We start from the raw sequence: 25,237 nt of genomic DNA, 5'->3' as shown, positions 1-25,237 counted from the left end.
AAATATGATCATGTTTCTTAGTTCCTGTTAGTACACGTGCTGCTGCATTCTGAATTAGCTGGAGAGTTTTTAAGGACTTACTAGAGCTACCTGATAATAGAGAGTTACAGTAATCCAGCCTTGAGGTAACAAAAGTGTGGACCAATTTTTCTGCATCTTTTCGGGTCAGGATAGGCCTAATTTTCGCAATATTACGACTAGGCAGAATGTGATGGTCATTTAACAATTAAAATCATCATTGTCATTCAACTGAGAGTCCACAGTGGACGCAATAAATGTCCAGTGTAAAATCGTTAGGGAGATGTATTGGCAGAAATTAAATATAATATAATAAAAATGTTTTCTATAGTTCATAACCTCTTGAAAACAAGACTTGTGTTTTTGACACCTTAGAGTGAGCAGTTTATATCCACATACGGGGCAGATCCTCTACTACAGAGCTCACCATGTTGTTTCTACATTAGTTCAGAACAGACAAACCAAACACAGGCTCTAGATAGGGCCATTTGTGTTTTCATGTCAGCCACAGTAGTTTTCCTACATACTTGGCAGGAGGGACAAGTTTTAGTTGGTTGCAATCTCCAACCTCACCATTAGATTATGCAGATCATGCAGATAAGCATAGGTGAACCAACAACACAGTTTTTTGGCCAGGATACTCAGCAGAGGATCCACTGTCTGCTAGCTAGATGTCACTGTACCCTGGACATGAATTTATGTTTCCAAGCATGGCGAAGGCATAACCTGCCCTACTTGGTTTACCCTGACATTCTTACCCTAACCCCAAGCAATCCCACTCCTCTTGCCTAAACCTAACCAATCCAACCAACGAAGGCAATGAGTACTAGGGAGAGTTAGGTGGATAATGCCATAGCCATCTTAAGAAACACAAATTCTCACCCTAGATGGCATGGGGAAGTGCAGATTCAACCAAAATTGGCTATTTAACCAAGATTTCTCAGTAGGGCTGAAACCAATACAAGGCAATGCATGCAAACCTCACTATATTCTACAGAAAAAAAATTCAAACTTGGCATGACAGGAATCAAGGCAGTGGAATCCCACATGCAGAGTGTGAAATAAAAAAAATGACAGACAGCTTGCCAACAAATGGCAGGTATTTCCCAGTTCTGTTCTACCCTCGTGTCCACGAAAAAAAAAGTCATGTTTTATGTTAACAATAAGCATTTGGGCAAAATTGTCCCCAGCCCTGAGTAACTGATGTCGGTTCATGTTTTTTTTTTCCTTCAGTATTGGTTATTGTAAAATCGGTCTTAAATTTAATTTTGAGTGGCATTAAAAAGTCTCAGAAAGTCTTAAATCTAACTTGCTGTAAGCTGTAGGAACCCTGACAGTCTGTGCTTGTCTGTGCTGTTGAGAGTGTAGGATAGAAACTTACTTAGATGACATTAGGACAAATATTCTGGATTGTGACTGTTTTCTCAAAGCTTGTGTGATGCTCTGGTATTTGCAGTTCATTTGTTGTCTTTTTATATTCCCTTTAAAATACACCAGAGGTTTGAGCAGCACAACACAGACAGTTTCACAGTTTGAGTCACAGTAAATTTAATCCCTCCACTGTCCCTCTTACCCAACAGGAGGCAGTGAAAGTGGCAGAGGCCGGAGCAGGTAAGTGGGATCAGATAAACCTTTTGGTGCAAAGAAATGTTAAAAATACAGTGGACATTTTAGAAAATCACATATCCATTAGCGTTTTTTTCTGCCAGAGAAAGCAATAAATCAATGCAAATTTCACACAGTGTAGGAGTTAACGTGACTATTTTCAAGCAATTTGACAAGCTCAGTCTGTAACAGAGTGCGCAGCGAAGCATTGCTGTCATCCATCCACACTGTATTTTGTCCAATACATGTCAACCCTGCAACACTTCATCATGTTAAAACCACTGAGTGCAGATACACTGTTTTTCTGGCTGCAATCACAACTGTGCCTCTAATGCTGCTCTTACTTAATTACATTAGTACATATTGATCATTTGTTAAATGCTTTGACTCCTTCCCATTTTTATCTATTTGCTTGCAATGAAAAGAACTTGGATACTATATTATGAAAAAAAGCACATTTTTAGTTAGGTTGTTGCCATCTTCTAATGTTGCACCTGTGTGTTGATGTTATAACAAGATAAGTTATTCAAGAAAAGCAAAGGTGTGTTGATTGGCTTAATTCTGTCCTCAGTGTGGACCTGGTAGTACAGCAACAGTTTCATCTTTGAATATTTTGATTTAAAGTTTCAGTAAAATGGTGTAATTTTATAAGAAATCAGTACCCCATGGTGCACTAAATCCATATGGATTAATAATTTTTATACTGCACATCTAACTAAAAAATTACTGCTACATGCAATGAATACATTTTTTTTCTTCCTCAGAAATGGCCCTAGATGCTGTTGTGCAGAACGGAGAAAAAAACACACTAGGATTGGGTGGGTACAGAGTCGACTCACGTGTCATAAAATGCACACATACATACACCACAATAATTCTCATAAAGCTCATGCACAGATTGCAAACCCCAATTATCCAGAAACAAATCCTGCACACATTAATCACGTCTATATTCTTTTTGATGTCAACATCGCTCTGTTCACTTTTAACCTGAAAACATCTAATTTCCTTTCCATTCTTCCTCTTGTTTATTCTTCTGAAATCTCCATCCTACCCCAACCCCTTATAGACTATGAAATCCCCTATAGAAATACCTGTCTGTATGCATTGTGTGTACTCATCTTAAGAAATTTGCATTATAAAGGAAGAAGTGGCACGGACATGCCTGTACTTCACAAAAAAGTTCATGCATGCTGCAATGAATATTTACACATGTTGAAAAAGGCTTGCATATATATGTATGCTAATAGATACTACTCAGATGCCTAACTTGCATTTTTAGAGGGCAGCAGGGACATGGACAGCTACTGAAGCTGCTTAAGGGGACAAAAGAGTTTTGAAAAGGAAATTGACCCATCCATTTGTATTAAATCATTCAGGGTCTATAACTTCATACTGCAGAATCTATATTTGCATGTAATGTATGTTCTTTATTCTGTTGCCAGTTTATCTCCTGCTCACTTTCGTCTTGTTTCTAACTTTTTCATCAAATATTGTCTCTCATATCTCATGACATAGCCCTAAAGGAATACTTCAACCACAAAACAACCATTTGTATGTCAGATAGTCATGGTGTGTTACCTTTAATTTGTGCACAAAAGTTTGTTTTACTCACATGTCGCCACGGAAAATGGCAAAATATTGATTAATTATTTGATTTGGGACCGTGTTTAATGAAAGGAAAACCACATCAAAACATCCGTTAACAAACTCTCACACAACTCGTGCAGTATAATCCAAGTCTGATTTATCCAGTCATATGCTCAGTACTTCTCAAACACATGTACAACACAAAGGTTAATTTTTTTTGGCAAAAATGCATGCATTTGTAAATGCATGTTTTTGATATGGTGGTGTTGTCCATTAATGTGTTCCCTAATCAATCAATACATCGGTGGAGGAATACAAGAAAAACAAAGTTTTCTTCACAAATTCAAGGTAACATGGCATGATTGATTAATTGATTTTCAAATGGTCATTTTGTAGGTAAAGCATTCATTAAAATGCTTAAAATACTTAACATTTCTTTCTTTTCTTTCTTTTCTGTATAATATCCACTTACAGTGATTGTAACAAATTGAAGCCCTCATTTATTAGTATACACTTTATAGCAGGTAGCTATAACAGTGCTGCCCTTTATTAGCTTCTGAATGAAATGTATTAAGATTCATTGATGGTACAGCCTTTTGTTAGCTGCATTACAATACATAAAGCCACCTGTTTTGAGCACTGACAAAGCAACTGCAAAAGCAACCTCTAATGTCAATCAAGTCTCACATTTACACTACCTATAATGAAAGCTAAATCAGTGCTAAAGACAGTGTGGCATATTGATTACAAATTTATTCAACATCATTTAAATTCAGCGCCAACTTTTCTAATTCATGCAATTGTACAGATATCTCTTCTTTTGCTCACAGTGATATTTTTTTGCTGTTTTCATCAGAAACAGCTGAAGATGAAGTGAAGACTAGCCAAAGCGCAATACTGGAAGAAACCACAGCTGTACTAACCAATGGCGGTGGAGACATCGAAGTGGACACCGATCACGACACTCAGCCCACCACCAATGGAGCCGTTGTAGCGTCTGAAGATGTTATTAACATGAAACTGGAGCCTGGGTTGTGCCTGGGTGTTTCCGAGGCAGAGCCTGGTCAGGTTCCAAATGTCAACATTAATAAGGAGGAGGAGGAGGAGGAGGAGGAGGAGGAGGAGGAGGAAGAAGAGGAAGGGACTCTGGTGATGAGAGCAGAACGAGTGATCATCACAGATGAAGGGGATGATGTACCTGAGGGTCTTACACCCCAGGAAAATGAGCAGGAGACAGCGCAGCCGGAGGAAACCCCTCTGCTGATTCCAGAAGCAGGCCAAGAGGGAGTGGAGGTTCTGGAGGCTGTGGAGGGGGTAGTAAAAGCAGAAGCAGCTCCAGAAACCTTCACACAGCCAGAAGAAGAGATTGAGGCTACTGAACCCGCTGCAGAGGCGCAACCAGAAACTGGAGATGAAGACATGCAGGGTGGCGTAAAGATAAACGGAGATGGAGAGACAGAAGCTGAAGGACAGGATAAAGAATCTGAAGACCCAACCTCTTTGCAGGTGCAGTCCCCAGCCAGTGCTCTAGAGGGCACTACAGTGGCTTCAGTGCCAGTCTACTCTGAGGCACAACCCTCCAGTCTCACCCCTGAGCTAGAGGCTGAGGGTGAAACTGCAGCAGAGGGAGCTGAAGCAGCATTAAAAGCCCAAGAGCCTGCCATTCTGCCTGGCCAGTTCCAGGAGGTGCCCCTGGCCGAACCCCAGGAGAACCAGAGGACAGAGGCAAGGCCGGGGGAGCAGGAACCCCTTCTGTCGCAGGCCAAAGCCCCTGACACCCAAGCAGAACCAGCAGCAGCAGCAGCAGCAGCAGCAGCCAGCACAGAGACACACAGCCCAACCAGGGCTAACCAGGGAAAGGAGACTGAGGCACCCAAACACAAAACCTGCCAGTGCTGCTCTGTCATGTAATTGCCCTCTCTGTACATTCCTTTCCTCTCTCCCTCTTCAGTCTGTCTCTCTGCTTTTCAATTCATAACACACTCCTTCCCTCGTCTCTTTGTTTTATGCACCCATCGTTTTTCAAATCAGTCCTCAAGCTACTTCCCTTTCCTCCCTGACTCTCTGCTCTCATTCCTTGTATTCATCTTGAAACTTCCTCATTCCACTCTTGAGTTTTAATACTCTGAGCGGAAGTGAGCTCTCTCCAACATGAAGACGGGGGGAGGTATGGACTGAACTTGACAGTGTTTAAGTGCCTTGAAGAGCTCTCTATGCAGAACTAAACTTTTAAATTCTCTTCTCATACAATGTGGACCAAAACAGGAGGTGTGTGTGTGTGGGGGTTTTTTTTTTAACTGTTTGAGTTTGATTTAATTTTCCTGGTTAGCAGATGAGCCAGCCAATCTGCATAAGATAATAAACCCACCAATTAGAGTTAGTTAAGCAACAAAACAGACTGAAGATGTATTATTGTAAAGTGTTGTATCTACATGTATAATTCATTGGGTAATTTTCTTAATCTACATATAACATCCAACGTCCAAAGATCTAGAGAGGTTCAGAGAGGGCATTCTTCTAATTTAAATACTTTAAAGCTGATTTATTTTATTGATTTTGGTCTTTTATTAGAGATTCTTTTAATCCATGTATAGGACCTGAACATTTTTATTCACTGTATAATACAGGTTTTGACAGTACCGAGACTAATAGTATGAAACGGTCTAATTTATAAACAACAGCATGTTCTGCTGAATATTTTGTGGGCCGTTGTCAGTTTAAAAGAGAAATTATTTTAAAATACCTGAAAGTATGAACTTTGTATTTTTACCAGATGTGCTTTTTGAAAGAGGGGCTCCAGAGCTCCTGACATAGATCTGTGCATGGATGTATAAACTGAACACAGACAGATGTTGAATTGAGAGTGTCTGAGATGTCAGCTTTGAAATGATTGATGAATGGTTAAATGATTAAACTGACATTTGTGATACATTGATTAATGTACTTGGTGTCCATCCAGAATCTCTGTCCCTGAAATTGTAGATTTTCCCGAAGACAACATCATTGCGTCATGCAAAAACAAACACACTGGATAATATTTAACCAGTTGTTTCATAATGTTATGTATTTCTTATTCCTAAACCAGCGACAACTGGTTTAGGACAGCTGTCTGTCACATACTCTTCTAACACACTTGATAAAATAGGAGTTGGAAGCAACTGGTATGAGAAGAGAACTATCCAGATCTATCTACAAGACATGCTGCAGAAAGAGCAGGATTACAGGGACTGAACTCATGAGACGATGTACCTTGTGTTTCCTGCAACAATTCTCAAAATCCTCCCCTTATGCAAGTCCATGGAGCTTATCAAAGCTGCCTGGAGTCCCAGCAGTGTCTCTACCTGCCCCTGTGGTAGCTCCATGGCTAACGGCACAGCCATCTTAAGGACCAAACCAAAGTCGGAGTCCCGGGGGGAAAGGGATGCGGCAATGTGCCCTATAACTGTGAAAACAAGTCCTGCTGAGCAGAGAGCTCCCAGTTGATCCTCTCCAACAGCCATGGGGTTTCAGAGCACCACCGTATGAGGAGCCAGTACCTTTTGATATATTAAAGATCCAGGGTGCGTTCCAAATCGCAAACTTTTTCTTTTACAGCTGCCCTCATAAAGTATGTACTGTTGCATGCAGTATGCATACAATCAGGACATACTCATTTCTCATTTTTCTAGCTTACTAAACAGTATGGTAGTATGGGTATTGGCATGCAAAGAGAGTGTGTGAGATTGGGGCGTCGGTGGCTTAGTGGTAGAGCAGGCGCCCCATGTACAAGGCTGTTGCTGTAGCGGCCCGGGTCCAGAATCCAGTTCGTGGCCCTTTGTTGCATGTCATCCCCCCCTCTCTCTCCCCCCTTCATACCTACCTGTCCTGTGCATTAAAGGCAAAAATGCCCCAAAAAATATCTTTAAAAAAAAAAAAAAAAGAGAGAGTGTGTGAGATATAGGGGGATTTAGTGGCATCTAGTGGTGAGGATTGAAGTGTGCAACCAGCTGAAACTTGTGTCTCTAATGCTGCTCATAGTGGAGTGGCTGCTAACTATAGGGGCTGCTGGGAAAAACTTGAATGGCCCTGACTATAGCCAGTGCTTAGTTTGTCCGTTCTTGGCTACTGTAATAAATCTTTTTTTGTATATCCCTCTAAATCCTACACACTGGACCTTTAAAAAATAAACAAGAAATATATTACATTTTCTTCTATTGAGCAGACTTTTGAAATCACCAATACTTTTCTTGAGTGAAGTAAAAGTACTTTTTTTCCCCAGTTCTTCATAATACAATTTCTAACAAACTATGTGAACACAAAACCCAGATTTGCGGTCTGTATTCACAGATGACACATTCGTACAAGCAATTTGTGTCTTAATTGTAAGCATGAATCAAAGGGGGCAGATTGTGTGTACTGTTGCAAAGATAATACGAGTGTTTGGGCTGTTGAGTTGGCGAAGGCTGGAGAATCAGATCCCAGAATCGCTGAATCATTCCACTACAAACTGAACATTCCCAGAAACTGTCCTCCGCTGTTTAAACAGCAAAGGACAACTAATGGGGATGCCAATAAACAAACATTGCAAAAACAGTGTCAGGTGTTGAGTAAGTGGAACTTTCTGATACGATTTTCACTGTGAAACTTATCGCAATGTGATTAAGGTGCAAACAGAAAGCTTTAAAAAAAATAATAATAATAAAATAAAAATTGGGTTAATTGCACGCTGTGATTTTCACCACTACCTATCTTTTAAAGGCTATAAATTACTGGGTTTTATTTCTAGTCTAGTGATGATACTGGTATATGAAACTAGAAGACCGAAGAAGGTTTTCAGGAAGCTATTAAGATATCTGAGTGAAAACTGTTTCTGTGGGTACTCACAAGTCTCCCCTTCACAGACATGTCCTCTTTATGTTAGTCCCATACAGTTTTGGGCACAAACTATGTACTTTTTTTGCATGCAATGATTACACCTATTACAGATTTATGACTAGAAAATCTTGGCACACTGTGCTGAGCTACATCTCAAATGAATCTTCTGGTTTCCATCTTTTAGGTGATATATACCACTTCTCTGTAGCATATACGGCTGACCTGCTATCTTCCTTAAAAGATCTCCTGTCCCCCCCAAAAAAGACAAAAATGAGTCTACATGTGACTACAATGTGACTCTTAGAGGGTTAATTGCCTGCTGCTATTTTGTCTCTTCGGCCACACTAAAGTAAAAGTGAATATCATAAAGTAAAATTTTCATTGCATTCATTTGATTCCCAAACAAAACACTCTGGTAAGAACGGCGTCACCTTTTTAATATGAACTACAAAATGTTTTGAAATGCAAAATAATGGAATTTTAAACACGCAATTAAAAGTATGATTAATCGCAATTAACATGAAATTCTGCGATTAATTTTGATTTGAAAATGAATTGATTGATAGCCCTAGTGATTTCAACAAACAGAGTGTATGTAGTGAAGTTGTAGTTCTCAATGTAAGCCAATAAGATAAGTTTTATTGCCTGCTATGTACATTATCTGTCTTGGAGTAATCTCATTACAATATTACATGTAAGACGAGTTAGAAAAAGGTAAATAATAAGGAATCACAGTCTTCAGATTATTTTTATTTGACTTATCAAAGAGAGCAAAGGTCTGCTCTCAGGATTGTGAAACTGGATTTTTGGGTCAGCTATAAAGGCCAACAAGAGACTATACCAGCTCCACTTTCAGACAGAAGCTGCATTGCCAGTGAGTCCAGATCCACAGGCATTTGATTTCAACATACAGAGACATGTTTGCTGTGTGCGCCATCGCTCTCCTCTGCTTGACGTCTGTGAGCCATTCAGCTCCTCTGGACTGTAAAGACGTGGTTGAACCTTGGGGTCATGTTGATCTTCAACACTTGGAGGGCAGATGGGTTTTGGTTGCGGACAGTCTGAAAATCATTGAAGCTCCACAGCCTTTTAGACCAATTGACAGCATAACTATTGACTTCCACAACTCAACGTACACTCAAGCCAATCGTTACGGTGATGGGTGTCACTATGATTCCCGTAACGTCTCAATAGAGGGCCCTACCTTTTCTTTTAAGACTGAGTATTTTCGCTTCAATGGGACCATCATCAAAACGACCTGTCAAGACTGTGTGATACTGAGCTTGGCTTTTGAGGGACCGAATTATAGGTCAGAGGAATTGTGCCTGTTCAGCAAAAGGAGGGAGGTGGATGACAAGGAGTTGGACGAGTTCAAAGCTCAGGCGGAGTGTCTGAAGATGCCTAAACCTTTGGTGATGGATCCTTCCAAGGAACTTTGTGCACGACGTTCCACCGCATAAATTGAGGGGAAAACAGAGGATCCAAAGGCTTAAGAGACTTTGACACGTGAGATCTGTTCACAGTGCACAGTCAGAAAAGCCTTCCTGCTGTGATCACGAGATGCTCAGATATTACTTGGAAGTACATTTCTTTATCATACAGTATTATGTTCATGCTTGTTAAGCCATGCTCAGTTCATCCCCTCCATGCTGATCTATGAGCTACAGTAACCAAGAAAAGAGCATTTGCATATCTTCAATCTGCTTCCTGTGTGTTTCCTCTCATATTGATATGTTTGATATGATAAAACTACTTGTGAAAATAAACTTGATGCAACCATCTCAGATGTAAACAAATGGAAAAAAGTGGATGAAAATAAATTCAGTTACAATCTTCCCCAGAGGTCTGGCTTCATCTTCACTCACTAATAATTGCATTTACTTAGATATTTCAAATTTAATCTGTGCAGTGTGTTACAAATCTTTACAGCACCTACTCCTTATGAGGGTCCACAACAAAGTGCAGGCAATAAGCATACCAGTCTTCTTGTTTAGTTTAGCTTAATCAAAGGTTCAGTTTTCAAAAGACGTCAACAGATACTGTCACACGGGCCTGTGCAGAGACCTTCAAAGGGCCAGGGGCTCAAAGTTAAAAAGGGGCACATGAAACATCATTTTAAAATGCCATCCCAATTTACAACATAACCTTATCATCGTACTATTAAGACAACAACATAAACATTCACAGTCTGATGAAATTGGAGGTGGATTATGATAAATGAATAGGGGGAATTCATGAATTTAACATCAGTGCTGACTTTTCATAGTTGGGGTCATTGTGAACAGGAATCCTTTAAAATTATAGCCTATTTAGGATTTTTAAATTAAATTTCTAATATGACTTTAATATTTGACCTTCATAAAACTGTTCTGTAAAACTATATGAACCTTTGTATGGTTATAGTCAAGGTCATCCTTTCAGTGAACATATGAAGGAAAGGTATAAAGGCAGGTCAAAGATAATTAAGCTATTTGATGATAATTTAACTTTGGAGCACAGTACAGTAGATAAACTTCAAATTTTATTATAACTGGATTTTATATAACGCGCAAAAACAACATTGTATTGCACATGATAAAAAGCATTGCTGAAATACAGATCTTTTTTGGTGCTTTTTGGCCACTCTGAGCACCCGTACAGTAATAGACAACTGTCAAAATCCAAGCAGCAACTGAGCAGGTCTTTATTAGATAGGACAGTCTGGGTTTGAAGGGGGAACAGGAACCCATGAACTGAACGCATGGCTGCTGCAGCAGGGACACTGCCTTGGCAATGGGGCCCCTGCTCTGCCCCCATCCACTAAACCACCAGGTGTCCTGGGTGTAACAGTGTAAATGTCTTTAATCTTATCTAAATCAAAGTCCTCTGGTCCTTCATGCTTTTATTTGGAGGGCACAAATGCACATGTTTTAAATATTGAGAGGGACATATCCTCTGCATCCCCCCTGAATTCTACACCTATGTCCATCACCATTAGTGCTGCATAAGAAATCATCACTGACTGAGCTGAGACAATCTCATCTGAGTTACAGACACTAGTCCCCCCCTAAGTGCTTAATAAAGCAGAAAACAACTGATGATAGATACGTTAGATCTGTGGCAAGAGGGGATTGTGTAATACCTATGAGGAGGACTGCCTTCGGACAGTCAGCTCTCTCAGTGAGAGCAGCTCACATGGAACAGTCTGCCAACACTTACCAGAAACTGTGACACATATTGTTCATTTACAATCCTGGCTACAAGACAATCAAGTGTGTGACTACACTCTGTAACTTATTTGGAATTTGAAGTGTGCTTTGTTTTCACGTTTTATGTATTGTTGTCCCTGTTTTTAAAGTATTTTATGTTATATATCTTATGTAATGTGTTGTTTTATGTACAGTATTGCCGTTCCTGTTTTGATGTATTTCATGACTAAAAATTAGCCAAGTTGGCTAAACTGGGACCAATAACTAACTAATAAATGGAAATAAATGAATAAAATATCACATTAGGCAAGGCATGGGTGTAAATAATAAATTAAATGTGTATTATGAATTCAGCACACTTTCAGTCTCACTGTGGGAATAAGCAATAATGAATACTGGAAAAGCACATTTTGCCAGACAGGTTTAAAGTCAAATCCTTCTAATCTTCTTCTAGTCTGTACTAATCTACACTAACTTGGTGTGCCAAACAAAGTCGAGGTAAGTTTTTAATATTTTTTTTTATTCCTTTCCACACTCAGATGTGTATTTAACACAGTACAATAAATGATCTAAAATACCATAAGACTTCTATAAAGGTGGACACATTTTTCATTTTATTTGATGAGCAATATTTGACTGACCATGAACCCACACCATAACTACAGGTAAGAGTAAACATGCAGTGTAAACAATGACTAAAAGTTAGAATTTTGCTACATTTCACAATCACCAAATCCACAGGTGGTCAGGGGGCTATCATGACACAACAAGACAACAGACAGGCAGGCGGGTGGGGGTTGGGGGTGGGGGAGTGGTGCTGGGGGTGGAGGTGGAGGTGGAGGTTGGGTTTTAGCCCTCACCCTCTGTGACCCAACCATCGGGTGACCATTTTAGAGCACTTTGAAACATAACCCTTAGATCAGGGGTTTGCAAAGTTTTTTGTGGGGATTGGATTAACTCCCAAAATAAAAAGTACTATCTTTTATATGTATTGTGTTTATTACAAACAAGAACAGGAGCCAATCTGTAATCACCATAAATAAACAACTTAGTTGTAAAACAGTAAAAATAGATTTGCAAATTTCAACTTTTTCTTTTTTTTTGTACAGTACTCTGGATGGCTTTTGCCTTTTTATTTTCTCTTACTCTAATGCTCTACACCACATACTCTACACTCCACCCTACCCATCAGTGTTCAAGCATTAGAGCTGTAGATCATTATTGTTGTGTTTGTATTTTGTTTGTTTTTTTCTGTTTTGTTTTGGTTTGGTTTTTTGGAAGGGGGTTAGGACTTTGTTAGCTCCCTATGTCACCTATAGGATGATCCGCATCTACCCAGTGAGAACAACAGTATGTATGTATGGATGGATGGATGGATGGATGTATGAATGATTTATGGATGTATGTGTGTATGTATGAGGGAAATATTTCACATAGTTTGTGAATGCCAAGAAATCTCTCTGTTTTCCAAAGTAGGAAGCGTTTATTTATTTTCAGTATCTCTTGTGTCCTATGTGATAACTGTGCTGGATGGTAACTAAGTTCACTTAGTTAAGCACAATTTTGAGATACTTGTACATGAATGCATCCGTTTTAACAATTTAAAATCTATATAATAATATATCAGACACAATGTCATTTTTTCTGCTGAAGGAGTACTAAATAGGATTGTAAATGAAGGATTTTTACTTGTAACCAGTGCTTTTGTTGTACTGGTACCTAAAAGATCTGAGTATTTCTGTCACCACTGCCTACCACTTTAACAGCAGTGACAAAATGCCTTTAAGCCATGCCCAATTTAGGTTCTTATTTTCCTCAGTGCATTATTAAGCACTGATCTCTCAAATTAAATTAGACTTTGTGAAGGTTTCATAAAATGTTTTGTCATTTTCACAGTCACAGAATCGACAGGTGGAGAGAGGACTGCACTCTGGCGGTGTTGCAAAACTGGAGATTTTTGATTCAACTAAGTATTTGGACACACAGTACAACAGAGAGTAAATATCCTCACCACCACATTTATGCATGTGCAGTATAACAGTTTATATGATTTTAGCCCACAGTAAAACTAATGGTATCCCAGTAATATCACTGAATATGTACAGGACTTCAATCCAAGGAAAGAACAAACAATAAATACTTTTTTTTTTTCATTTTGTTTGATTACAGATATGTGACTCACCCTGAATCCAGACCAGTTAACAACCAAGGTAAACAATGACTAATGTTTCCAATGTTCTTTCATTGCACAACCACTTAATCCGCAGGTGGATAAGAGACTATAAAACCAACAAAGCCTCTTTCACAGACACATACTCAGTTAGACACCACAGTGCAACTGAGACATGACATTAATATCTCAACAACAAGACAACAGACAGACAGTCATGTTTGCTGTGTTTGCAGTTGCTTTCTGCTTGGTGTCTCTGAGCCATTCAGCTCCTCTGTCCTGCGATGACTTGGTCCGGCCTTTGGATCATGTGGATCGTCATCATTTGACGGGAAGATGGACTTTAGTTGCAGGCACTATGAATGACAGTGCAGCTGCAGACGTCCTGAAGAAAAGAGACAGCACAGCTGTTTATCTGCACAATTCTTCGTGCACCCATGTCAGCCGCACTGGTGACACATGCAGATATCATTATCGCAATATCTCAATGGAAGGCAGCGTCTTAAAGATGAAGTTCAAGGCCTTTAACTTCACTGGGACCTTCTACCATACGTCCTGTAAAGACTGTATGGCGTTCAAGTTGGCCGCAGTGTCACCAGATTACAAGAGAGTGGACTTCCTTCTGTTCAGCAGGAGAAGGGAGGTGGAGCAGGAGGTGATGGAGGAGTTCAGAGCTCAGGTGCAGTGTCTGAACATGCCTCCTCCTACCATAATGGATCCAACCAAGGAGCTTTGTCCAGAGCAGGCTGACAGCAAACCAGAGAAAACAGAGGAACAAAAGGCTTAAGAGACTTTGCTACATGATGTCTGTTCACACAGTGTGAATAAATGTTGATGCATTTCAATTTTAATCCATCAGAGAAAAAATAAATTATTTTGAAAAACATAAGATGCTCTTTGAGTTTTATTAAAGGTTTATACATAAATAGTAGTAGTAGTGGCCTTCAGTCTCAAGAGACCATGGCACATGTATGCTTGAATTGGATCAGATGGTGCTAGGAGCAGTGCTTCGTATGGCTAATAAGTCCCACTCTCAAATGGCAGACTCTCTGGCAGTGATTACACCTGAATACACTGTTGCCTGCTGAGGCTGATTTGGGTGCTTTTCGCCGTGCTCTCCTTTCCACTGCTGCTTGACTCAGCACAGTTTCACTCTTCTGGATTCCTTTCCGGACCTCCTGCCTCCAGCTGGCACGGTCGTATATATATATATATATGTGTATATATATATATATATATATATATATACATACATATATGTATATATATATGTATGTATATGAATGAAAGATATATATATATATAATTTTCATGTACCAATTTCCCCACTGAATTCTACACCAATGCTGTATATTTTATGCTACTTAAAACTTCGACAACTGTTCTTCACCACATTTCAGAGAAACATTTTGTACATTTTACATTTACATGTTACATTTACACCACGTTACTCTACATCAAAGTTACCAGCTACATTTCAAAAGAAAATTTTACAAAAACAGATCTTTGTATACTACCGAAGCATATTGCTGCCACACCAGGAAAAAAAATAATGGGTCAGTATTACGTTATGACGTGAAAAGTTTATTGTTCTAACAAGAATTTTTTCACATTATAACAATATATTTTCATGTTATAACAACATATTTTCACATTATAACGTGATAACTTATATTGTAAAAATGTGAAAAGTTTCAAGTTATAACATGATAATTTATATTGTTAGGACATTAAAAGTTCCACATTATGATGCAATATTTGGTCTTGGGAGGAGGTGTACCCATATACTCCCGTTGTGATTTTACACTTGGCTATTTGCAATAAAGAGGCATCAACATGGCCCAAAACATGGATAACATGAAACTATATTGTTATAACATGAAACTGTATCGTTATAACATGAAAAGATTCTTGTTAGAACCATAAACATTTCATGTTATAACATAATACTGATCCATTATTTTTTTCGTGAGGTAGCAGCAATACACTCCCCAAGTACACAGTCTATGTGATAAGCTCATAAAATATAACACATTGGTTAAGATGAAATCAGTGGTTCCCAACCTATTTGACTAGTGACTCCTTACAAAAAAAAATTGTATAGTTGGGACCCTTTGGCACATTTCAGATGTCTGAGTTGTCTCAGTTGAACCAAAGAGACATTCCCCCTCTAAACTTCCCAGATCATTTTATTATTCTTTCAGAATTGAAACATTTTAATGATTTTGTACTCATTCATACTTACACATAAACTCCAAACTTTTAACTTTTGTTCCTCATCTTCCATACATTTCAGATGTAATTCAACTTTTAAATACCATCAGAACTTTTTAGAATATTCAAACTTATTTGGAGCTTACACCTCTCATATTTACCTTGTGACTCTTCAGGGGCTCCAACTGAACCACTAAACTACCGACACATATCTGAGGCAGTTCAGACTAGCTTTACCTTGACCAGCTACAGCAACAAAATGCTTCTTTTACATAAATGCATCAGTATCAACAATCTAATAATGCCACATACTGTATAGTAATGTATTGGGTTTTTTTTTTTCCAAATATAATTTTGTCTGTATTTTTACCGCAGTCAAGTATCTGAGTACTTTTCCATCACTGCCTGCAGGTGTGAGACTTGCTGTTTGCTGGAAGAGCCCCCTTATGGTGTCTCTAATGCATAGGTTACTTTCATGACTGGATACTGTTAATGCTGAGCAAAGGCAAAAATGGTATTATTTGCTCTGCTATTGTAGGAAAGTCCTAATTTGTTAATCAGATAACTGTTATTTAAGGTGCTGATATCTATGCATATGTTTGTGTGTTCATATTTATAATTATGTGCATGTGTATTTGTACAAGCTAGAAGAACATAAGAAAGCATTCACACCAAATAAAACCTTTAACAAAACTCAGTGAGCATCTTATGTTTTTCAAAATAATTTATTTTTTCTCTGATGGAATAAAATTGAAATGCATCAACATTTATTCACACTGTGTGAACAGACATCATGTAGCAAAGTCTCTTAAGCCTTTTGTTCCTCTGTTTTCTCTGGTTTGCTGTCAGCCTGCTCTGGACAAAGCTCCTTGGTTGGATCCATCACATGAGGAGGAGGCATGTTCAGACACTGCACCTGAGCTCTGAACTCCTCCATCACCTCCTGCTCCACCTCCCTTCTCCTGCTGAACAGAAGGAAGTCCACTCTCTTGTAATCTGGTGACACCATGGCCAAGGACATCACAATGCAGTCTTTACAGGATGTATGGTAGAAGGTCCCAGTAAAGTTAAAGGTCTTCACTTTGATCCTCAGGATGTGGCCCTCTAATGAGATGTTGTGGGAATAAGAATTGCATCTGTCACCGACGCGGTAGGCTTGGGTGTATGAGGTGTTGTGGAGCTCAATAGTTATGCTGTCTCTGCCTTTTAGGGCGCCCACAGCTGCACTGTCATTCAGGCTGCCTGCAACTAAAACCCATCTTCCCTCAAAATAATGAGGATCCAGTTGATCCAAAGGCTGGACCAAGTCTTCACAGGACAGAGGAGCTGAATGGCTCAGAGACACCAAGCAGAGGAGAGCGATGGCACACACAACAACAAACATATTGTATTGTTTGAGCTCAGTCACTGTCAGTCTCACAGATGTGTTTAATGGACAATGTGGCCGGTGAAGAGGTCTGGCTGGTTTTATAGTTTTCTCAGAAACCTCCAGTTTCTCAACACAGAAAATACCAGAGAACAGAGCGCCCCCTTCACCTGTGGACTCTGTGATTGTGAAATAGATAAATGTTTTTAGTGCTGGCTGTGACTGTTTTTTGTTTACAGTGATATTTTCCTAGTTGGCTCTCTCTTACCTGTGGTAACATTGTGGATACACTGTTATGTAAGTTCTGTGAAATTAATATTTGTGATAGAATACCAGTAGAAGCAGATATCAACAGTACGTAGTCTGTAAATGCAAGCTGCACACATTCATTTTTTATAGCATTTAATTTATTGTGATCAATACACTTCTGAGTCACTGGAGGACTTAAAAACAAACAAACAAAAAAGGGTTGGCATATTTCACTTTGTCAGGTCAAATCCTCTTTTCTGATTTAAGATTCATTTTTTCTCATTCACATTGATCTGTCTGAGACACTGCTCTGGAAATGAAGGACTTCCCTGAATGACAGCTTTGGCACATACACAAGCAAACATATGTCTGTGGATTAAAACATATAAACTATTATATTGCACATGCATGAAGGTAGTGTTAAAGATGTTTACTCTCTGTTGTGCCATGTGTTCAAATACTTAGTTGGCTCAGAAACCTCCAGTTTAGCTGCACAGTGGATGCCAGAGTGCAGAGTCCCTTCTCCACCTGTAGATTCTGTGATTGTGAAATGATGGAATTATTTGAGAAGCTTTATCAAAGTCTAATTTAATTATAGATTAGAAATACGCACTTAACCTGAAACATTCTGATATTCCACACATTGAGGAAAATGAGCCCATGAACTGGTCAGGGATAAAAGCTGTATATTAACAGTCTTTTGCATCTCTGCTTATTTAGGGTTATCCACATATCTGACTCAACATACTTGTAATGAATAATAACAAAAATATTCAAGAACAGGCAGAACAAGACATAAACACATCAAATACACATAAAGACAGATATACATGATCTTTTTTTCACTATAAAATGCGTTTTCCACAAAACAATTATTTTGACTGGTCTGAGATTACAAAATTGGGCAGAGCTATACCATATTAGTTATTACTATACTGGACTGGACCGAAATTACCAGACTTCACCGTACAGCAAAAATCCTTTACTATTATTCTGCTGTATTTTTTGGCTCTCAACTCGTTCCACATTTTTCAACATAGAAACTTTTTTCAAACATAAAAATGTTCAGCTCAATTAGCACAGTCAGGCTATTTAATTTTGTATTTTCAGAAATATTCCACATATTCCAGGACAAAATTTGCATTCAGAGGAACGGAGGAAATGTTGAAAATTGAAATATTTTTATGTATTTTAAATTCTTATGTTGTCATTCATACTTTTACCTAGAAACTATATTTAAAAGTTGAATAATTCCAAACCTTCTATACACTGTAGGTGTAATTCAGCTTTTAAGTCCATTAAAACGTTTTAAAATATTCAGCCTTTTTTAGAGCTTTTTAAAAATGTCCTCCTCAGATTTTTACATTAATGACATCACAGCTAGAGTGGAGAAGAGCTTCAGGATATTCTGAAAAAAAATTCTTCAGCTTCCTCTCATACACACAATTTCAACTCTAGGTAACAATGTAATAAAATGTGTCCCCTTTCATACAGTGTTCGCTCTCGTTTACACTACACGCACATACAAATTCCACAAAGCACGTGTTCCATATCTTTCATATATAATGGGCATTATTCAACTTTTAAAGCCAGCCGTCCTGGTTGGCATCAGGTTTTCAAAACATCTGAAAATATTTTCCCATCTTTCATACATTAAAGACTTCCATTTTCACCAGTTAAACCCATTTCCTCTTTTCCAGCTATTCCTACCATTTTACCAAGATTACCCATATAAGCCAGTATTTAGTTACAGCTTTTCAACAATCCTTAAAATATTCCAATCTTTTAAACATTACGGTCATTATTCAACTTTTAAAACCTGTATTTCAGTGTAGCGGCAGCTTTTCAACATCCAGCATTCACAATGCAGATTCTCCAGAAATTGCTTTCTTTTGTTTAAACCGCTGTTCAGTGCACAAAAAGGTCAAATTATCCAGTATTTCAGAGATGAGACAAAGGTCAAAAAACTATTTGTGAACCATAATAAAACCTGCTTAAATTCATTTCCCGCCCCATTAATCATCAAGACCCCTCCAATTTGTCTTCTTTGGGATCCCAACCCCTATAACGTAACCACTGGATTAAAAAAATAGTTACCTGTATATAAACAAGTTAAAACTAGCTTCACTTTGACCTGCACAGAACTATTTCTCTACAGAGTGAGTATTAAAGTTTTTACTACTTTCACTGCAGTCAAATTATTGCACTTTTCCACCATTTCTTACTAGCAGGAAATGGTAAAATATTTAAATTTCCTAATCAAACTTTTATTTAAGTTGTGGATATTTATGTATAAGCTTGTATGTATGTTCATATTTATATCTGTTTTCATGTGTATTTGTTAATGCATATACACTTAGCAAAAATAGAGCTTCCCTTATCCAGTAGGAAGGGAACAGGAAAAGATCTTGTATTCTGTGTCTTTATGTGTATTTGATGTGTTTGTCGTATGTCTTGTTTTGCTTGTTCATGAATATTTTTCATTATTCACATACACACGTATGTTGACTCACTATTTAAACTTAACGTTTCTGAAATAATTCCATCATTTCACAATCACAGAATCGACAGGTGGAGAAGGGACTCTGCACTCTGGCATCCACTGCGCAGCTAAACTGGAGGTTTCTGAGCCAACTAAGTATTTGAACACATGGCACAACAGAGAGTAAACATCTTTAACACTACCTTCATGCATGTGCAATATAATAGTTTATATGTTTTAATCCACAGACATATGTTTGCTTGTGTATGTGCCAAAGCTGTCATTCAGGGAAGTCCTTCATTTCCAGAGCAGTGTCTCAGACAGCTCAGTGTGAATGAGAAAAAATGAATCTTAAATCAGAAAAGAGGATTTGACCTGACAAAGTGAAAATCTATTATAATTCTATTCAGTTTAAACCATTGCTCCTTGCTTAAACAAGTTAGTTGAAATATGCCAACCCTTTTTTGTTTGTTTGTTTTTAAGTCCTCCAGTGACTCCGAAGTGTATTGATCACAATAAATTAAATGCTATAAAAAATGAATGTGTGCAGCTTGCATTTACAGACTACGTACTGTTGATATCTGCTTCTACTGGTATTCTATCACAAATATTAATTTCACAGAACTTACATAACAGTGTATCCACAATGTTACCACAGGTAAGAGAGAGCCAACTAGGAAAATATCACTGTAAACAAAAAACAGTCACAGCCAGCACTAAAAACATTTATCTATTTCACAATCACAGAGTCCACAGGTGAAGGGGGCGCTCTGTTCTCTGGTATTTTCTGTGTTGAGAAACTGGAGGTTTCTGAGAAAACTATAAAACCAGCCAGACCTCTTCACCGGCCACATTGTCCATTAAACACATCTGTGAGACTGACAGTGACTGAGCTCAAACAATACAATATGTTTGTTGTTGTGTGTGCCATCGCTCTCCTCTGCTTGGTGTCTCTGAGCCATTCAGCTCCTCTGTCCTGTGAAGACTTGGTCCAGCCTTTGGATCAACTGGATCCTCACCATTTGGAAGGAAGATGGGCTTTAGTTGCAGGCAGCATGAGCCATCCCCTGTACCTGGAGCGATTTAAACAGAGAGACAGTGCCACCATAAACTTCTCCAGCAACACCAGTGGCACTCATATTTCCTACTCTCTCAGCATCCATTTTAATAACGATTGTCTGTATGATAACTACAACATCTCCCTGGAGGGCAGCAGCTTTACCTTTGATGGGACAGATAAAAGCAACCTCAGTGCAAATTTCGTCCATACATCCTGTCAAGACTGCATATTGATGCGCATGAACAAAGAGTCTGGAAAGCGGCAGCATGTTTACCTGCTCAGCAGGAGGAGGGAGCTGGAGCAGAAGGAGATGGAGGAGTTCAGAGCTCAGCTGAAGTGTCTGAACATGCCTCCTCCTCATGTGATGGATCCTACCAAGGAGCTTTGTCCAGAAGAGAGGGCGAGCAATCCAGCAACTCAAACTGAAGAGAAAACAGAGGAACAACACAACTAAAAAACAGTAAACAGACACGTGGTCCCATTGTGTTGATCAAGTGTATGTCACCATCAGTGGATGTTTGTGGAGATGTTAAATTTGCCATTTTCTTTTATATGTTTTCAAAAGCACACCAAGATGGCCATCAAAGATTTGGTGATTTTCTCTTTTATGTAATTATTATTATATATCATTCCTGTATGTCTTACTTTTAAACTGGAAATAAAATCCTTTTTTTAAGATGTAACTTTTTGGAAAGACTTTTTTTCAGATCATTTGAAGTTACTTCGCAAATTCTGACTTTCACTCTATACATTATGGTAATTATTCATTCTTAACCATCCTGCAGGCATGCAGTAACATCAGTGGCATGAAGGTATAGTGCCGCAGGGGTCGCATTCTTCATTAGAGAAAGAGAGATCATTTACAGGATACATAACTGAATAGTTTTTTGCAAAGTCTTACTTTTTTCTTTGATCAGTTTTAAATTTGATATTGCAGCTGCTTGAAACTGATACGCTTGCATCGAATCTGTAACAAATCTGGTAAATGTTTGAAATCAAAAGCAGTATGAGGGGACAGAAGACATCTTGCTTCAGAAAAAAAAAGTTTAGAAACAGGTAATCAGTTAGCTAACAAATGAGTTCAAAGCTAGGCTGGATACCATGACTATGGAGCACACTATCTGGTTAAGGGAAGCGCTGGTTGACGGGTATATTGAGGGCTGGTTGGACAAAATAGCTGGAAACAGTGGGGACAACTCATTAAAAACCTCAACTTTATTTGTAATTCCATTTTAGTCACGCAAAGTGAGTTCTGGCATCAGTCCAAGCAGGATCTTTGTTACCTGAGTGTGAACTAATGGGCATTTTATTCTCTCTGAATTCCAAGCCCTGCCGCCATTGGTTACGGTCAATACAATCACCAGGAAAAATGTTGGCATTGTACGTTTCTGCAAACTACAGATGCAATTTTACATTATTATAAGTTGGATACGGTAAAACTTTGTGTTTCTTTATGTCTGAACGACGCTATGTTTAAATACAAAAACCTCTTGGTTATGGTTAGAAAAAATTTTGACTTACAAAAAACAGTTTTGGTGGCACAATCAGGGCGGGAGAGGCCGTTGGTGTCTTGGTAAACAACAAAAAAAGTTTTTTGAGTCACTATTCATGATGGAATAACAGCAACAGGTTGCGAAATTTGAAACACAGCAACAGCTCACTTAAAAACAACCAGTTTAATGGACTCAAACAGTGGTCTGCAGCTTGGCAGGCATCTCGACGAGGTTTCACACGATTCACGATCCTCTCTACCCTTTGATGACAAAGCTAGCTCATGTACAACATCACTTTTTTGTAGATATTTTGGGGGGCTTTTTTGCTTTTATTTGATAGGAAAGCTATAGCGTGTAGTCGGGAGAGAGAGGGTAACGACATGCAGCAAAGGGTAATGGGTTGGAATCGAGCTTGTGGCCGCTGTGTGTGGGATGCCTGCTCTACCAGGTGAGCTAGTGGGCGCCCCCTACATCACTTTTTTAACATTGCTATGAAAGGTATAAAACATGTAAATGTAGGCCTAACATATTTGTGGTTTGCAGAAACATCACATGCCAGCATTTTCTTCTGGTGACTGCCTGTGCTACTCCTGTCAACCTTTAAATTCTTGCACAGCACATATACAGTATACAATGACAATAGGTGCTGATTTCCCAATTGAAATTCTTTCTAATTTGTAGCGGGGGCCTTTAGCTCACCTGGTAGGGTGTGCACCTGATATATGATAATAGGCGGAGTCCTTTGCAGTGGCCTGAGTTCGACATCAACCCTTGGCCCTTTGCTGCATGTCATCCTCTCTCTCAAAAGCAGACTTATCAATTGTCATTTCTAGCCAACAATTGCTGACAAAAGTACATGTGATTTTCATTTACAGACTGTGATTGTTTTCTTTTGATACATTGATTATTAATTATAGATCTTGAAAGAGAGAATAGACCTTTTTTCACAGCTGAAATTTTAACTAGGAAAAGCACAGGTGTGACTGATAACACTAACAGTGGCTATTAAATGGAGGAAAACAGTGAGCCAGCATGCACAATACCAGTACCATAAAAATCAAAGCAGCTGAATGGAATTCAGCCATCATTCATTTTAGCATCTACAGATGTTTTTTTCTACTATGACACAAAATGTCTGCAGCGAAAAAGGCCCATTATCTGCACAAATCCTGATCCTCAAGATCAATCAACTGCATTTATCATTCAAAACTGCAGTTTTTAGCACTATTCCTGTACAAACACTTTTTTTTTCAGAATTGTAATACAAGAACAGAACAAACACCAACAACATGTTTGACACGGTGAACCAACAATGTTGCCAGAGGTAAGAGAGAGTCAATAAGTAAACATCCAGTGCAATCACTCAGAAGTCACAGTTCTCAAACATTTACTCATTTCACAATCACAGAATCCACAGGTCAGAGGGGGACTCTGCTCTCTGGTATTTTTTAGTGTTGTGAAACTGAAGCTTTCTGAAGCAACTATAAAACCAGAAAACCAACTGTACCATTTAGATACTACAGACCAACTGAGACCTGATTTAATCATCCCAGCAGCGTGCACACATTAAAATAGACAATGATGATTTCAGCATACAGAGGCATGTTTGATGGGTGTGCCATCGCTCTCCTCTGCTTGGTGTCTCTGAGCCATTCAGCTCCTCTGTCCTGTGAAGACTTGGTCCGGCCTTTGGAGCAACTTGATCCTCGTCATTTGGAGGGCAGACGGGCTTTAGTTGCAGGCAGCCTGAGCCATCTCCCGTACATGGAGCGATTCAAAGACAGAGACAGTGCCACCGTAAACTTCGTCAACAACACCAGTGAAACCAACATCTCCATGAGTCGCAGCCTGAGTTCCCATAACGAGTGCCACTATGTGTCCTATAACATCTCCCTGGAGGGCAGTAGCTTCACCTATGAGGATGGCAATCTAACCACAACCTTTATCTATACATCCTGTCATGACTGCATACTGATGAGCTTTGATGTAGAGTCTGGGAAGCGGCAGCATTTTTACCTGTTCAGCAGGAGGAGGGAGCTGGAGCAGACGGAGATGGAGGAGTTCAGAGCTCAGGTGAAGTGTCTGAACATGCCTCCTCCTCATGTGATGGATCCTACCAAGAAGCTTTGTCCAGAAGAGACAGCCGGCAATCCAGCAGTTTAAACTTGAAGAGAAAACAGAGGATAAGAAGGACTGAAAGACATTTCAAAAATAATTCGTTACACAGATTTGATAAGTTGTATGCCAAAATCAGATTATAAAGGTCATGTGTTGGAAAACATCACACCTGTTTTACCTTTTGTCTAATCTGTAACACAAATTAAATTATTTTCAAGAGGCAACCTTTTTAGAAGTGTTGTGTCTTTGTGACACAAAGGGATAGTGCTGCATAATTTGTACCCCTGATTAGAGAAACAAACATAATTTCCTTGACATACCACTAAAAATATACAGGCTATACAGGGGCAGAATTTTGATTTCAAAGGTCAAGGGTGGGGTGGTGATGGTGGCCGTGTCACAGTTAGTACAGGCACAAATCCTCGAAAGGGCCTCATTTTTTTTTAGATACCCCTACTCAAGATAGAACAAAATTCGTAATTTTGATATGGGCCCTTCATAAAATGATGGTTGTAACAAAAGTATTTTATACAACAAAACACAGCAAAAAGTGATGAAACTGATCAACACATTGACTCACCCTATAGGTAAAAAAGCGCAAAATAGAAATGCTCTGGAGACTGTGTGTGTGTGTCTGCATTGTCCCTTAGCTGTTCTAAAATCACTGTAAACCACGGGCTGTCATAACTTATTGCTTACACACATATCATTTTCTATTGCAAGCTAACCTGACAATGTACTGTATATATACAATGTGTTGTGGAACAAGCAGTAAAAGCACAAAAAACACAGCTCCAAAAAGGTGGGTTTATTCTACCATAAAATTAATT

At 38.9% G+C, this 25,237-nt stretch overlaps 1 protein-coding gene across 6 annotated transcripts in view; it reads left to right on the top strand.

The window, feature by feature from the left end:
• Positions 1-9,903, top strand: part of palm3 (paralemmin 3) — a 61,094-nt gene extending 51,191 nt beyond the window's left edge. For 5 of the 6 annotated variants that reach the window (XM_050043636.1, XM_050043638.1, XM_050043635.1 and 2 more), the window contains 3 exons: positions 1,599-1,629; positions 2,388-2,441; positions 4,070-9,903. In XM_050043636.1, coding sequence (XP_049899593.1) covers positions 1,599-1,629; positions 2,388-2,441; positions 4,070-5,124 — 1,140 coding nt within the window. In that variant the 3' untranslated portion in view covers positions 5,125-9,903. The remainder of the gene's footprint in view (positions 1-1,598; positions 1,630-2,387; positions 2,442-4,069) is intronic. The other variant, XM_050043634.1, reaches the window with a different exon arrangement.
• Positions 9,904-25,237: the final 15,334 nt, after the last annotated feature.

The sequence above is a fragment of the Epinephelus moara genome, chromosome 5, assembly GCF_006386435.1.
Source record: "Epinephelus moara isolate mb chromosome 5, YSFRI_EMoa_1.0, whole genome shotgun sequence".
Taxonomy (NCBI): Eukaryota; Metazoa; Chordata; class Actinopteri; order Perciformes; family Serranidae; genus Epinephelus; species Epinephelus moara.
The sequence above is the reverse complement of the archived record's forward strand: the minus strand, read 5'-3'. Positions and strand labels throughout refer to the sequence as shown.